We start from the raw sequence: 17,349 nt of genomic DNA on the forward strand, positions 1-17,349 counted from the left end.
ATGCCAGTTTAGGGCCCATACCTTCCACTCATCTGTCAATTCTTTTTTGTTTTTTTTTTTCTTGATAATGATTTTTCTTTCTTTGGAATAGAAATTTTCAAAAGATAATAAAGGTTTCAGTCATGACCTTTTACTTTGATCTGATGTAATTTGGGAGGAAAGTCATTTGTTATTCTTAAGCACTATTTTGGGACTTCCTCCACTGGCTCAATGATAATGAATTCATCTCAATGCAGGAGACACAGGAGACGCAGGTTTGATCCCTAAGTTGGGAAGATCCTCTAGAGGAGGAAATGGCAACCCACTCCAGTATTCTTGCCTGGAGAATCCCATGGAAAGAGGAGCCTGGCGGGCTACAGTCCTTGGGGTCACAAAGAATCAGACACAACTGAGTGACTGAGTACAAATGCACAAGTTTTCCTCTAACAAGGAGCAGTCATGGTAATTCAGAAAAGTGATAAAAAGTATAACATACACGGAATTTCCATTCTGGCATAAGTTGCAACTATTGAAAACAGAAAATTGATATTATACTCCATATGAAAAATAACAGCAAGCAAAGAACAATTTTCCAGTAATTTCTCTCAAAAAAAAAAAAATAGAAAGCAAAATAGTGAATAGCACAAAATTGTGAAAACAAAACCCAAAAGTACATATAGAGAATAAGAATACACACATTAAATATGATCCTTGCAAGCTTCCAGAACACATAGGGCAGAAGTGATTACGGCCCTCAAAGGTAGACTGAGTAAATCTGTCCCCTCCACGCACAAGGAAAGGTTAGAGATGAAGAGTAATTTAACAGGACAGCTATCAGCAGCATTTGTAATATGTGAATATTTCCATTTCTGGCATTTGGTAAAACTGGCTGAGGCAAACCAGGCAAAAGTTTTTCCAACTACCAGAAGATTAGCTCCTACATATGCTCAATGCTCCGTTCCAAGTATTATCTCCAAATCAAATACTGGTGTGAATCCCAAGGAAAGGCCCAATTTCAGAAGACTCTGTTTGCCTTGGAGAGTCTCTCAGAGAGGCAAGGAGTGGCTGTGGCTGGGGACACAGACACTGGTGGCAGCATTCCCAGGACTTAACCCCACCACGTGTACACAGGTGTGAGCACACACCACCTCTCATCTGCACATTCCCGATTCTCACCTTCAACTAATAAGAGAGAAGACAACTGAGAAAATATTCATTAACAACCACGCTGCTGCTGCTGCTAAGTTGCTTCAGTCGGGTCCAACTCTGTGTGACCCCATAAATGGCAGCCCACCAGGCTCCCCCCTCCCTGGGACTCTCCAGGCAAGAACACTGGAGTGGGTTGCCATTTCCTTCTCCAATGCATGAAGTGAAAAGTGAAAATGAAGTCGCTCAGTCAAGTCTGATTCTTAGCGACCCCAAAGACTGCAGCCTAACAGGCTCTTCTGTCCATGGGAGTGGGGTGCCATTGACTTATCCTATCAACCATGAAACTAACCAAATTAAAATACTCTTAATAAGCAGTTCAGTTCAGTTAGTTTAGTTGCTCAGTGGTGTCCAACTCTTTGCGACCCCATGAATTGCAGCACACCAGGCCTCCCTATCCATCACCAACTATCGGAGTTTACTCAGACTCACTTCCATCAAGTCAGTGATGCCATCAAGCCATCTAATCCTCTGTCATCCCCTTCGGGTCCTGACCCCAATGCCTCCCAGCATCAGAGTCTTTTCAAATGAGTCAACTCTTCCCATGAGGTAGCCAAAGTACTGGAGTTTCAGCTTTAACATCATTCCTTCCAAAGAAATTCAAGGATTGATCTCCTTCAGAACAGACTGGTTGGATCTCCTTGCAGTCCACGGGACTCTCAAGAGTCTTATCCAATACCAAAATTCAAAAGCATCAATTCTTCAGCACTCTGATTTCTTCACAGTCCAACTCGCATGACCACTGGAAAAACCATAGCCTTGACTAGACGGACCTTTGTTGGCAAAGTAATGTCTCTGCTATGCTATCTAGGTTGGTCATAACTTTCCTTCCAAGAAGTAAGTGTCTTTTAATTTCATGGCTGCAGTCATCATCTGCAGTGATTTTGGAGCCCAGAAAAAAAAAGTCTGGCACTGTTTCCACTGTTTCCCCATCTATTTCCCATGAAGTGATGGGACCAGATGCCATGATCTTCGTTTTCTGAATGTTGAGATTTAAGCCAACTTTTTCACTCTCCACTTTCACTTTCATCAAGAGGCTTTTGAGTTCCTCTTCATTTTCCACCATAAGGGTGGTTTCATCTGCATATCTGAGGTTATTGATATTTCTCCCAGCAATCTTGATTCCAGCTTGTGATTCTTCCAGCTCAGCATTTTTTATGATGTACTCTGCATATAAGTTAAATAAGCAGGGTGACAATATACAGCCTCGACATACTCCTTTTCCTATTTAGAACCAGTCTGTTGTTCCATGTCCAGTTCTAACTGTTGATTCCTGACCTGCATATAGGTTTCTCAAGAGGAGGGTCAGATGGTTTGGTATTCCCATCTCTTTCAGAATTTTCCACAGTTTATTGTGATCCACACAGTCAAAGGCTTTGGCATAGTCAATAAAGCAGAAATCGATCTTTTTCTGGAACTCTCTTCCTTTTTTCCATGATCCAGTGGGTGTTGGCAATTTGATCTCTGGTTCCTCTGCCTTTTCTAAAACCAGATTGAACATCTGGAAGTTCACGGTTCACGTATTGCTGAAGCCTGGCTTGGAGAATTTTGAGCATTACTTTACTAGCGTGTGAGATGAGTGCAATTGTGTGGTAGTTTGAGCATTCTTTGCCATTGCCTTTCATTAGGATTGGAATGTAGACTGATTTTTTGCAGTCCTGTGGCCACTGCTGAGTTTACCAAATTTGCTGGCATATTGAGTGCAGCACTTTCACAGCATCATCTTTCAGGATTTAAAATAGCTCAACTGGAATTCCATCTTCTCCACTAGCTTTGTTCGTAGTGATGCTTTCTAAGGCCCACTTGACTTCACATTCCAGGATGTCTGGCTCTAGGTGAGTGATCACACCATCGTGCTTATATTGGTCATGAAGATCTTTTTTGTGTAGTTCTTCTGTGTATTCTTGCCACCTCTTCTTAATATCTGCTGCTTCTGTTAGATCCATACCATTTCTGTCCTTTATTGAGCCCATCTTTGCATGAAATATTCCCTTGGTATCTCTAATTTTCTTGAAGAGATCTCTAGTCTTTCCCATTCTGTTATTTTCCTCTATTTCTTTGCATTGATTGCTGAGGAAGGCTTTCTTATCTCTCTTGCTAGTCTTTGGAACTCTGCATTCAGATGCTTATATCTTTCCTTTTCTCCTTTGCTTTTCGCTTCTCTTCTTTTCACAGCTATTTCTAAGGCCTCCCCAGACAGCCATTTTGCTTTTTTGCATTTCTTTTCCATGGGGATGGTCTTGATCCCTGTCTCCTGTACAGTGTCACAAACCTCTGTCTATATTTCATCAGGCACTCTGTCTATCAGATATAGTCCCTTAAATCTATTTCTCACTTCCACTGGATAATCATAAGGGATTTGACTTAGGTCATACCTGAATGGTCTAGTGGTTTTCCCTACTTTCTTCAATTTAAGTCTAAATTTGGCAATAAGGAGTTCATGATCTGAGCCACAGTCAGGTCCCAGTCTTGTTTTTGTTGACTGTATAGAGCTTCTCCATCTTTGGCTACAAAGAATATAATCAATCTGATTTGGGTGTTGACCATCTGGTGAAGTCGATGTGTAGAGTCTTCACTTGTGTTGTTGGAAGAGGGTGTTTGCTATGACCAGTGCATTTTCTTGTCAAAACTCTATTAGTCTTTGCCTGCTTCATTCCATATACCAAGGCCAAATCTGCCTGTTACTCCAGGTATTTCTTGACTTCCTACTTTTGCATTCCAGTCCCCTCTAATGAGAAGGACATCTGTTTTGGGTGTTAGTTCTAGAAGGTCTTGTAGGTCTTCATAATACCGTTCAGCTTTAGCTTCTTCAGGGTTATGGTTGGGACATAGACTTGGATTACTGTGATATTGAATGGTTTGCCTTGGAAAGGAGCAGAGATCATTCTGTCATTTTTGAGACTGTATCCAAGTACTGCATTTCCGACTCTTTTGTTGACCATAATGGCTACTCCATTTCTTCTAAGGGATTCCTGCCTGCAGTAGTAGATACAATGGTCTTCTGAGTTAACTTCACCCATTCCAGTCCATTTCAGTTCACTGATTCCTAGAATGTTGACATTCACTCTTGCCATCTCTTGTTTGACCAATTCCAGTTTGCCTTGATTCATGGACCTGACATTCCAGGTTCGTATGAAATATTGGTCTTTACAACATGGGACCTTTCTTCTATCACCAGTCACATCCACAACAGGATATTATTTTTGCTTTGGCTCCATCCCTTCATTCTTTCTGTAGTTATTTCTCCACTGATTTCCAGTAGCATATTGGGCACCTACTGACCTGGGGAGTTCCTCTTTCAGTATCCTATCACTTTGCCTTTTCATACTGTTCATGGGGTTCTCAAGGCAAGAATACTTAAGTGGTTTGCCATTCCCTCTCCAGTGGACCACATTCTGTCAGCCCTCTCCACCATGACCCGCCAGTCTTGGGTGGCCCCATGGGCATGGCTTAGTTTCATGGAGTTAGACAAGGCTGTGGTCCTGGTGTGATTAGATTGACTAGCTTTCTGCGATTATGGTTTCAGTGTGTCTGCCCTCTGATGCCCTCTTGCAACACCTACCATCTTACTTGGATTTCTCTTACCTTGGACATGGGGAATCTCTTCACGGCTGCTCCAGCAAAGTGCAGCTGCTGCTCCCTACCTTGGATGAGGGATATCTCCTCACTACTGCCCCTCTTGACCTTGAACGTGTAATAACTACTCTAGGCCTTCCTGCGCCCGCACAGCCACGGCTCCTTGGATGTGGGGTTGCTTCTCCCAGCCGCCGCCCCTGGCCTTGTGCATGGGGTAGCTCCTCTCAGCTGCTTCTGCACTGTCACAGCCTGGCACTCTCGGCTGCCGCCCCTGACCTTGGACGCGGGGTAGCATCCCCTTGATAAGCAGGAACTAGGTCAAACACTGCCCCCTTAAAGCCTTCCTCTTCGACATCAATCTATGACCACATGTATATTCTTTCACAAACCAATTGAGCATATAGTCTTATTCTTTCACAAGAATTCTTCACAAATCTGAAATCATAAAGTATCTTTAAAAGAACTGAATTTAATACCACCACATCCATTATTCAGGATAATCTGAGAGTCTGAGTCTCTGACGCAGACTTTTTATTTTGGGCATACAATGTGCCATGCAGAATCTTAGTTCTCTGATCAGGGATCAAAAACCTTGGCATCTACTATGGAGAACAGTGTGGAGATTCCTTAAAAAAAAACTGGAAATAGAATTGCCATATGACCCACCAATACCACTGCTGCGTATATACACTGAGGAAGCCAGAATTGGAAGAGACACATGTACCCCCAATGTTCATTACAGCACTGTTTACAATAGCTAGACATGGAAGCAACCTAGATGTCCATCAGCAGATGAATGGATAAGGAAGTTGTGGTATATATACACAACAGAATATTACTCAGCTATAAAAAAAGAATGTGTTTGTGTCAGTTCTAATGAGGTAAATAAAACTGGAGCCTATTATACAGAATGAAGTAAGTCAGAAAGAGAAATACCAGTACAGTATATTAATGCATATATATGGAATTTAGAAAGACAGTAACGACAACCCTATATGCAAGACAGCAAAAAAGATACAGATGTAAAGAAGAGATTTTTGGACTATGTGGGAGAAGGAGAAGGCAGGACGATATGAGAGCATAGCATTGAAACATATATATTACCATATGTAAAACAGATGAGCAGTGCAAGTTCGATGCATGAAGCAGAGCACCCAAAGCTGGTGCTCTGGGACAACCAAGAAGGATGGGGTAGGAAGGAAGGTAGGAGGGATAGGAGGGGGGTTCTGGATGGGGGAACACATGTACACCCATGGCTGATTCATGTCAATGTTTGGCAAAACCACCACAATATTGTAAAGCAATTAGTTTCCAATTAAAATAAATAAATTAGTTAAAAAAAAACACCCTGGCATCTGCACCGGGGACATGGAGTCTTAATCAGTAGACTGCCAGGGAAGCTCGAAGTAGACATTCATTGGTAGAGTCTTTAGTATTAAGCCTCATGAAAGCACCTGACATTGGGCCCCACCTTTTGCTTCTTAGGGTAACTTCTTACAGGGTTAGCTTAGATGCTAGAACTTCTGAATGGGTAGAATTCCTTCTCCATGTTAATGCACTTGAAACATTTCTCAGGCAACTTCCTCATATCTCATTCATGGGGAAAAAAGACATAAAAATAGAAACAAGCTATAAAGTTTTACCAAATGCTTGACTGAGACATATAAATAGAAAAGAATGGGCCTGTAGGAAAAAACCAATAGACAGAATCTTTAGAACTGGGTGAAAGGTGACAAAATGTAGAGTTGAGAAAAATCCAAAGATAAGGAGGAAAAGCAGTGAACTTGCGGAAATCATAACCATCAGGATTCTAGACATATTAGCCTTCACTCGTCTCTTACACACTGGTCTTCATCCTGACCACACCTTAGCATCACCTGGGAGGGGTTAAGTGCACACTGACACCCAAGACCCAGCCTCCAGAAACTGGTTTAGGTTCAACTGATTAGGGTGGAGAAGATTCCTCTCCCTGTAGATTCTGGATGCGGAAACTAACCCCATGTAAGTGTCTGCTAACCTCCAATCTTGCACTGTCATGGCATCTGAGCCTGGAATGGCTGCAGACTTGATCTGCAGGAATTACAGTGATCACAAAGACTTTTTACCCGAGTTCCATTGCACATTTCATGCTTCCAGAAAAGTCCAGAGATTACAGTATTGAAATTGAAAATGTTCATTCTGCACAGTCAGAAAAATGAAATGTTGAGAAAAAAATTTATTTAAGAAACATTAATAAAAAGATGAGTCAAAATTAGCTTGGAAAGTTATCTATAAAAGAAGGAGAATTAGAATAGAGCTAACAATGATATTAGACTTCTTTAAGTAGCCTTTTCTTGATTTTGGAATCATGAAAACATTACACAGAATTATAATTATTAAATAACTAAATTTTTAAAAAGCAATTCCTAAAATTTTAGAGTAAAATTACATAAAAGTACCTAAATATATAAACCCATTCTGTTTTGTTTTGCAGAGCCATACAAAAAAGAAGTATCAAAAGTGATTTGAAACAAAATAATTTGAAAACACATGCTCTGCATGATACACCCAAATGAACACAGTATGAACTCCAAAAGAAAATAAAAATATTAGATTGCTTTCAGAAGTCCCTTTATAATGTACAAGAAATGAATAATTATGTTGATATCATTGAGAATTGGGCTTAGACATTGGACTAAGAGAATAGATGATGGGAGAAAAGAGACATGCAAGCACAGTAACAATAAACCGTGGAAAATTCTGAAGAAGATGGGAATACAGACCACCTGACCTACCTCTTGGGAAACCTATATGCAGGTCAGGAAGCAACAGTTAGAACTGGACATGGAACAACAGACTGGTTCCAAATAGGAAAAGGAGTACGTCGAGGCTATATATCGTAACCCTGCTTATTTAACTTCTATGCAGAGTACATCATGAGAAATCCTGGGCTGGATGAAGCACAAGTTGGAATCAAGATTGCTGGAAGAAATATCAATAACCTCAGATATGCAGATAACACCACCCTTACGGCAGAAAGTGAAGAACAACTGAAGAGCCTCTTGATCAAAGTGAAAGAGAAGAGTGAAAAAGTTGGCTTAAAGCTCAACATTCAGAAAACGAAGATCATGGCATCTGGTCCCATCACTTCATGGGAAATAGATGGAGAAACAGTGGAAACAGCAGCTGACTTTATTTTTTAGGGCTTCAAAATCACTGCAGATGGCAATTGCAGCCATGAAATTAAAAGACACTTACTTGGAAGGAAAGTTATGACCAACCTAGACAGCAGATTAAAAAGCATGGACATTACTTTGTCAACAAAGGTCCATCTAGTCAAGGCTATGGTTTTTTCAGTGGTCATGTATGGATGTGAGAGTTGGACTATAAAGAAAGCTGAGCGCTGAAGAATTGATGCTTTTAAACTGTGGTGTTGGAGAAGACTCTTGAGAGTCTATTGGACTGCGAGGAGATCCATCCAGTCCATCCTAAAGGAGATCAGTTCTGGCTGTTCAATTGAAGGAGTGATGTTGAAGCTGAAACTCCAATATTTTGGCCACCTGATATGAAGAACTGACTCCTTGGAAAAGACCCTGATGCTGGGAAAGATTGAGGGCAGGAGGAGAAGGGGATGACAGAGGATGAGATGGTTGAATGGCATCACCGACTCAATGGACATGAATTTGAGTAAACTCCTGGAGTTGGTGATGGACAGGGAGGACTGGCATACTGCAGTTCATGGAGTCACAAAGACTCAGACACGACGGAGTAACTGAACCGAACTGAAGCACAATAAGATGAAGTAAAACACTAATGTCCTGTATCTGAATTGGATTGGAAACACCCATATAAACATATTTGTTTACCTTAAAAAATGTATTCTAACTTTGTCTAATGAAAAAGCCAAGAAAAACAATCAAGAGCAGTAAGCTCCTCTAGCAACCAGACTATCGTCTATAAATACCATTTCACACTAAAAGAAGACAGGGCTGCTTGGAGAAATGGATGATTCCAGGGCTGAGCAAATGCTGTACAAAATGAGATAAAAACATCCTGTCACACCAGAAACCAAAAAACAAAACAAAAAAAGACATTAAAAAAAAAAAAAAAAAACTAGCAAAGACTTCTAGAGAATGTGCAAAATACTTAGGACCCAACCTGAATAGACTTGCATTGCCCAAAGATGGCCAAATGTTTGCACAAGCATAACAAATGAAATGGACTGAAGCAGGTCAGAAATGCTGAAATCCATGAGCTCAAACTGACATATACAAAACCAAACCAAAAAACAATAAAAACTCACTAGCCCCAGAGGAGAACCAATTTATCATTTTGAAAACAGGTTTTAAAAAGCGAAAAAATCATTTTCTCCTACTCTCCCTATAAATACTATATTTCAGGGTTAATCAAAGAGCTTACCCATTTTGCAACCCTTAATGAATTAATGGACTTTGAGAAAGGATCATGAATAGCTCCTAAGATTACACACACACCCATACCACCACCCCTGCAACACACAAAAGATGGTATGTACCTCATAAGGGAGATATACAACCCTACCTCCTACATAGACAAAAGGGGTGAAGAAAATCCAAAGGAGTTACATCAAACTTCTAGACCTAAACACCAACCTAAGGTGCCAGAGGAACATGTTCATTGACACAGGGGGAGATGCGATCAGCCAAATCCAGGCTGTGGGAATCTCTACAGGACAAACAACCTAGAGGCTCGGGGTGGAGGGGAACAGAAAGGCAATCTGAATAACCTGTGTCAGCCAAGTGTACCTTATTTAATACTGCTTCCAACAGAAGAGGGGAAAAAGACAACTGTGAGCACTGGCTAGATACTAATAATATTAAAGTTAATATTTATGCATAATAATAATAATGTTTATGCTAAATATGTTTAGTGGAGAAGGCAATGGCAACCCACTCCGGTACTCTTGCTTGGGAAATCCCAGGAGCCTGGTAGGCGGCAGTCCATGGAGTCGCTAAAACTCAGACAGGACTGAGCGACTTCACTTTCACTTTTCACTTTCATGCATTGGAGAAGGAAATGGCAACCCACTCCAGTGTTCTTGCCTGGAGAATCCTAGAGACGGGGGAGCCTCGTGGGCTGCCGTCTATGGGGTCGCACAGAGTCGGACACGACTGAAGCGACATAGCAGCAGCAGCAAATATGTTTAGTGGGGGGAGATTCCACATCTTTTAAAGATACATACTAAAATATTTATGGATAAAAATGATATGATGTCTTGGAACTGCTTTAAATTAATCTTGGGAAGTGAGAGTGAGTTTCAGATGAATCAAGACTGCTCATTATAGCAATTATTGAAGCTGACTTAGAGTGACATAGGGGCTTATTTCCCTTTACCCTTCTGAGTTCTTAGCTGAGGATCTTTATAATAAATGACAGAATAACAGGAGAAAATCTGCGAGACAGCAAAAGAGACACAGATGTATAGAACAGTCTTTTGGACTCTGTGGGAGAGGGAAGAGGGGGATGATTTGGGAGAATGGCATTGAAACATATATATAATATCATATAAGAAACGAATCGCCAGTCCAGGTTCGATGCAGGATACAGGATGCTTGGGGCTGGTGCACTGGGATGACCCAAAGGGATGGTATAGGGAGGAAGGTGGGAGGGGGGTTCAGGATTGGGAATAAGTGTACACCTGTGGTGGATGCATGTGGATGTATGGCAAAACCAATACAATATTGCAAAGTAAAAAAAAATAATAATAATAAAATTAATTAATTAAGAAAAGAAAATCAAACAAGTTTATTAACATGTATACTTCTGATACACATGCAAAATAGCAAGAATTGAGGCTGTGGGAGGAGAGGAAGCCTCAGGACATGACGTAGAGAGCACTGGTCTAGGAATCAGAAAGCTGTGCTTCAGAAACCAGGTCGGCCACCTGCAAGTCACAAGATTCTAAGCCCATCAAATATCCTCCCGCATCTCCAGGTCCTTATCTATGGAAATTCCTGCCTTGCCTCCCTTGGAGGAATCCTGGGACAACTAAATGAGCTGCAACAGCTCAAAGTGCTCTGAAATCATTTCAACATTTTTATTAACAGAAGTTCAGGGCAGAGACTTACTCTATTCATAATGGCAGAGGCTGGTTTCACAAAGGGCTTGGAAAACTCATTGCTGCTTACAGGTGATCGTAGTAGAACAAGAACTCTTGAGAAAAATCATGTGTAAAAGCCACATTTTCTAGCCTGTAATTAACGTTTCACTTCTAAGCAGATTGCTAAAATTTTTAACCATTATGAATGCAATCTTTTAAAAAAGAGACACCTACCACCCTGACTGCTTAAAGAAAATGCACTGAGGGGAGTGAAGTGAACAAGTGAAATAGGTGAGGAAACTTAAGAGGTACAAACACCAATTTATCAAATAAATAAAAGGGGATTGGGAGAAAAGATAAATAAACAAAATCTTTAAAAATAAATTACAAGTTTGTAATATATAACATAGAAAATATACTCAATAATACTGGAATAACTTTTTATGGTGACGGTAACTAAAATTACCATGTACTGTATCAAATATTAAATCACTAATGATGTATACCCGAAACTAATAAAACATTATAAGCCAATCATACTTCAATTTAAAAAATTATTTTAATTTTGCAGTAAAAACTTACATATACTTAGAAGAAGAAAAGAAAATGGGTTGAAAAGCATCACCCTCATTTATAACTCAAGGTCATCATGGTGGGTATTACTAACACCTAATGGCTAACATGATGCTCTCAGGAACCAGCAGGGGGCGAAGCAGGTCTGCTCTGCAGGTCCCCGTCCACTTGGCTCAGTGCCCCCTCCTCCTCTCCCTTGCTGTGTGGTCCTCAGTGCTTTCTCTCAGCCCACAGTATCTTTGCCATCAGCAGCCACTCCTCAGCCTCCTGGGTTGAGCAGAAGTAAGGGACACACAGAAGAAAATGTTGGGAAATAAACGCAAAAGTCCACTGCAGCTCTCAGGGAACCAGCTGTGAGTCAAGGCACAAAGCCCATTGTGGGACTCTCAGAGGATTCTGTTTACTTCCTGGCCCTCAGCTGAGCTCCAAAGTGAAGATGCACACAAACACGTGCTTCCCAACCTCCACCTGGACCAAAGACCATCAGTAAAACCTCAGACAAAGGACAAGTGACCAGACAAGACCAGGCCACTTCCTAGGGTTCTGGGAAGAGGACATAATTCCCAGCGACTCCTCCCCTCTCAGAAGAAGGGACTGGGTGAACCCACTCTGGCTCTATGAGGTCACCCCACTTACACACCAGCAGGTAGAGACCTTACCTCTCAGAGAGAAGCCCTGATGACCTGGGGAGGTGATCTCTGTGTCTTAGGCCCAGGCAGAGACTTCAAGCTCCTCCTCTCCATGCTGAGGGGCCTGGGCAGGTGGGGACCTGTCCTCCCCACCTGTGGTCCCCGGGAAGGTAAACACAGGGGCCAGGGGTGCTGGGAACTTGCTGGCTGTTCTGTTCTAATTAGGGGTGACCTGTGCAGGCTCCACAGCCTGGTACTTGTTTCTCTGAGCAGTAGAGATATTCCTCACTTCTCATAGGACAGAGGTTTTCATATCTTAAAATCCTAAAACCTAAAAGCCTCACCCTGGACTGGCGTCACCCTTTTTCCCACTGGTGCCGCCAGGAGTACCTGGGAGGCCCTGCTCGTGCTGTGGGTGGAAAGAGCACACTGCTTGGGATCATGGATGATCCACGGGGCATTCTGTGCACCCAAGAAATTGAAAGAGGGCTGGAGGTCAGCAAGGAAACACGTTTGTGTTTTAGAGACTTCTGGATTGAGTTTACATCTTCCACTGTCTAAAATACAAAGACCAACAAGGAGTACAGATAGATCACAACATGGGAAGTTGCTTCATAAAATCAACTATTTAACTAACTAGCACTGCTAATAGATCTAGCAGTACTACCACACAGATGAGCCCCTACATTTACGGTCCTCTACTCCCCACTTCTCCACCATGACCACCCAACGACCAGTCTCCTAAAAAGGGGGTCAGGGCTTTACCAGTTGCACTTTATGCAGCCCCCAGGGGCCTTTCTGAACCCTCAGGTGGCTCAGATGGTAAACAGTCTGCCTCCAGGGCAGGAAACCCAGATTTGATCCCAGGGTCAGGAAGATCCCCTGGAGAAGGAAACAGCAACCCACTCCAGTATTCTCGCCTGGAGAATTCCATGGGCAGAGGAGCCTGGTGGGCTACAGTCCATCGGGTAATAAAGAGTCGGACACGACTGAGTGACTAACACTTTCACTTTCGACAGGATGTATTCCAGGGGCTGGACAACTTTGAAACCAACATTCCCAGCACCACAGTGGGGCAGATTCGCTCTCAGGAAGAACTTCAGATCCTGCAGCCTCTCCCTCTATGTCTGCTTCTGCCATGAGCTACCACAACCAAGAACCAAAGCTCATATTAGGATGGGATCCATCCAAGGCTTAATGACCCCACTCAAGGAGCCAACAGCCCAGGACAGCAAGAAAAACCAGCAGCTCAGTTCAAACCCAGCCACATGGCCTATGCTTTGAGACCCACTTGACTTTAAGCTCCTTTAGCATCCAGTACCAAAGAGAAACTAGAGAACCAGGAACAGCAGAGAAAGACCTGCTCCTGATTTGATCCAACATTAAACCCAGAGGCCACTCATCCAACCCAGCACCTGGCATGAGCCACAGGCACACACCAAGGCCCCAGGGTTTCCGGACAAGTGGAATTCATGAGAGCTCTGCTGTGTGAGGTCAGTACATCCTGCACAAACAGGCCACACCAGCTTGCCACCTGTGTATTTCAAACACACTTACTGTGACTATGTGGAAATACCATCACTGGGACAGCTGCATACGGGACAAAGAAGGGCTGGGGCAGCCTGAAGGGTTCCTGTCCCCTCTCCCACCCCTGTCCTTCACAAGGCACTGCAGTACCTAGGTGGTCAGTGCCCTCTCAAGCATGGCACTCTGCCCCACACACCTGTCCCACCCTCTGGCACAATGCCCAATCCACTTCTATCATCAACAAGAATTCCATCTCCCAGAACCATCCAGTCTGTGAGCTGACAGATTCTCTGTCTCTCCAGTTGTGTGGGTGGACTTCACCTTCCCAGCTGCCCAATGCCTGCAGTGCCCTTCAGTCCAGCACAGCCTTTAAACAAGAGCCATGATGCCCACCTGTAAACCACCTGACCCACTCACCTCGCCCCAACACAATGGGACTGAAGACAGCTCACACCTTCTTCACCTAAAACACCCCTTTCACAGCAACTGCATCTTCCATCCCTCCTGCTCTCACACACTCACAGGCCTCCCGTGTCCCTAAGGCAGCACTAAAGGACCACGGAGAGCACAAGCCACACAGGGGGGTCTGCAGCAAACCCCCAGTAGGCTCAGCCAGAACAGGGGGCTGACGGCACTGTGTCCCGAGGTGGACTGTCCTCTGGGGGATCTTGACCCAGGATCTTCAGGGTCACGGAGGTTATTGACCTCACAACTTTCTGCCTTTAGTTTTCCCTGAACATCCCCTCCTCCACCCTCTGCCAATGCCAGGCTACCATGATCCCCCTTCAACCAGCAAACCACCCCCACAGCCAGGACAGAAACCAGCATGGAGGGTGCACAGAATTCATGGTGAAGTTGAAGCTCCTCCCAAGTAGGGGTCTGGCCTGGATGACCTGGCCTATAGGGAGGAGGCACCCTAGGGAAGGGTGTGCCAGGGACACCCCAGGGAAGAGCTCTTGGGTGCTCTGGCAGCTCCAGCCCAGATGCAAGGCCCCAGGTTCTGTTCCACAGGAAGGGGATGATCCATTCTTAGAAAGCATTTATCAGATGTGACCTGGAAAAGTCAACAATTACTTGCTGAGCACCTGTAAAATGTCTTACATTATTCTGGACTCGACTCCAAGTTTGAGTGAGTAACAGTTGCTCAGTCGTGTCCAACTCTTTGCGACCCCCTGGACTGGAGCATGCCAGGCTCCTCTGTTCATGGAATTCTCTAGGAAAGAATACTGGAGTAGATTGTCATTTCCTTCTCCAGGGTATCTTCCTGACCCAGGGATTCAACATGGGTCTCCTGCATTGCAGGCAGATTCTTCTGAGCACCAGAGAAGCCTACTATTAAGAGATATTTCTAAGTATAAGGGCAGGTCAATTTAAAAAGTATCAGCAGATATGTGTTTGACTTTATCTTACAATCTATAGGCAATACATTAGAATATGTAATGAATCCATACACCTTTTCCAAAGGAATACCCGAGACAGAAGCAGCAATAAAGTTATAAATGACAGTTATCAATCAGATGAAATTATTTAGATGAAGCTTGTCTCTCTCAAATAGATAGGGACTGGGCAAGTGGTCAGGAAGGAAATACAATCTGCTTTGAACTTTGTATGAAAAATAATGTTCAGTTCCATGTTGTTGAACATAGGTCTGTTGTTGCCACATGAATCCTCTACTTCAAATTACTGTCCGAATGCTTTATTAAAACTCTGCTTCTGGCCTTTGTTTTGGAATCTGTTACCTTTGTTGCCATTTCCTGATCGCTGTTCTCTGAAGTTTACTTCCTCCAATCCACAGGACACTATTCCCTGAGGTTGTAAGATCTTTTGGTCAAGGATCACTCAATATTTATACTGAGCACCAAAAACATCCTAACATGGCATAAAATATCTTTCCAGTGCTGCTATCCTTTCATTACACCATGTTTTAATCACTTAAAATAAAAATAGTAATCTCCAGAGGTCAAGTCCTTTAAGAATCTGTCTATTTTAAAGATAAATACAACTGCTGATCTACATCATGATTCCTAGATGAGATTTACCCTCAGACCTTAAACCACTGTCCTCTCCCCGCCTCAGTTCATCCATCTCAGGACTGACCCACATATACTCAAAATCAATGCACTGTATGGAAAAGCTTTTACCTCAAGACATGTTAACATTCCCCAAACTAAGTAGGATTTCCCGTAGCACTTTACGATTGCTTTTATTAAAGAAGGCTCCCGAGCATCCTCCTGGGCTCTCAACACTTCTTGATCCCAGTACCTGAGAAGAGAGACAAAGCACAGTGAGGAACAGCCCTGCCGCAGGAAAACAGGGGAGGGACAGAGCAGAGGACAAGCCTTCACAACAGGGCACTCTGTGGCTGCCCATAGATGCTGGCTAACTGCTCGAAGGGCTCCTGAAAGATGAGCGGTGCAGACTCTGAAGCACCAGGAAAAGCACCAGACCAGGTCTTCAGAGAAAAGTCTCAGATTCTAGAAACAAGTTCCTGCTAAGCTTTGCTGAACTCACAGGTCATGAGCAGCTCAGAAGGGCAGACACTGTCCTCCAGGGACCCCACCTCTGGGGACAGAGCTAGGTCTCCAGGGCCCTGGCTGTGGGCTCCCTCCACGTCCACTCAGACAGGGGACACAGGCTTCTCCAACCTCCAAAGTGGGCTGAGCCTGGGGTCAGCATGAAAGGGTGAGGGTTTAGTGTCAGGGAAGGAGGCTCAGAAGACCCCGGAGGAAGCAAAGGCCCCCCACCCCGACAAGCCTTTAGCCCCCATGGAGAAATTCTCACTCTTCTAACCGTACTCCCTGCTGCCTGTGCTCACCCTTGCAGCTCTTCTCCAAGGCGCTGGGAGCGATCTTCCGGAAGCACCGAGTACATGTCCTCTTCTTCTAATTTCCGTTTATGACCAATTTTAAACAAGGGGTTTAGCCACCTGTTAAACATTAAAAGGATAGTGACATATAGTCAAATTACATATCTTTAATTAGAATCCTACATTCATGGACATTGTTTAAAAGAAGTTTACATTTTAACTATACAAAGATGTAGGGAGAAAATTAGACATATGCTTACAAACACATATATTAGGGTGTCGATAAGTCACTCTGGCTTACACAGAATAAAACTTAACTAAAATACCCTGTTTGTGGTCTACTGAACATACATTGCAAGTGAAGTGAAGTCGCTCAGTCATATCCGACTCTTTCCGACCTGGTGGACTGTAGCCCACCAGGCTCCTCTGTCCATGGGATTCTCCAGGCAAGGATACTGGAGTGGGTTGCCATTTCCTTCTCCAGGGGATCTTCTTGGCTCAGGGATCGAACCCATGTCTCTTGCACTGGCAGAAGGATTCTTTACCACTGAGCCACCAGGGAAGCCCACCAAATTCAAGACTGCCTCAGTCACATTCACGTAAGACGCAACCTTGCGGTCTCATGACCTCCTTATTTCAGCTAATAACACAAAGGAAATTTTCAGGGAATCACATTACAATACACCACCCTGAGTCCAACAGGCTCTGGACCCTGAACTGCTTACAGCCCTGTCAGACTCCCCTCACATGAGCCTCTTTCTGACCCCGACCGTCTGAAGATGTCCTAAAGATAAGTAGCATCTTTCCAACTAAAATGAATACGTTGATTTTTCTTATAGTCCTCCCTATAATTGAAGCAGAAATTGCTAGACAATGTAAGACTTTTTTTAATTTCAATTTTTTTAATTCCTTTTTTAATTTCAATTTTTCTCTTCTCAAGTAAGCATCTCACTCTGTGCTCCAATTTCCAGGCATTCAGAGAAATCCCTTCCTGG

The 17,349-nt window shown here is 43.3% G+C and overlaps 1 protein-coding gene across 3 annotated transcripts in view; it reads right to left on the reverse strand.

Moving 5' to 3' along the window:
- The window catches only part of LOC123464828 (ATP-binding cassette sub-family C member 4-like), a 293,559-nt gene that overhangs the window by 270,597 nt on the left and 5,613 nt on the right, over nt 1-17,349 (reverse strand). For all 3 annotated transcript variants that reach the window (XM_045162458.1, XM_045162459.1, XM_045162460.1), the window contains exons 2-3: nt 16,364-16,474; nt 15,690-15,810 (exon numbers count right to left, since the gene is read on the reverse strand). In XM_045162458.1, the coding sequence (XP_045018393.1) occupies nt 15,690-15,810; nt 16,364-16,474 (232 nt within the window). The remainder of the gene's footprint in view (nt 1-15,689; nt 15,811-16,363; nt 16,475-17,349) is intronic.

This window comes from Bubalus bubalis, chromosome 13, assembly GCF_019923935.1.
Source record: "Bubalus bubalis isolate 160015118507 breed Murrah chromosome 13, NDDB_SH_1, whole genome shotgun sequence".
Taxonomy (NCBI): domain Eukaryota; kingdom Metazoa; phylum Chordata; class Mammalia; order Artiodactyla; family Bovidae; genus Bubalus; species Bubalus bubalis.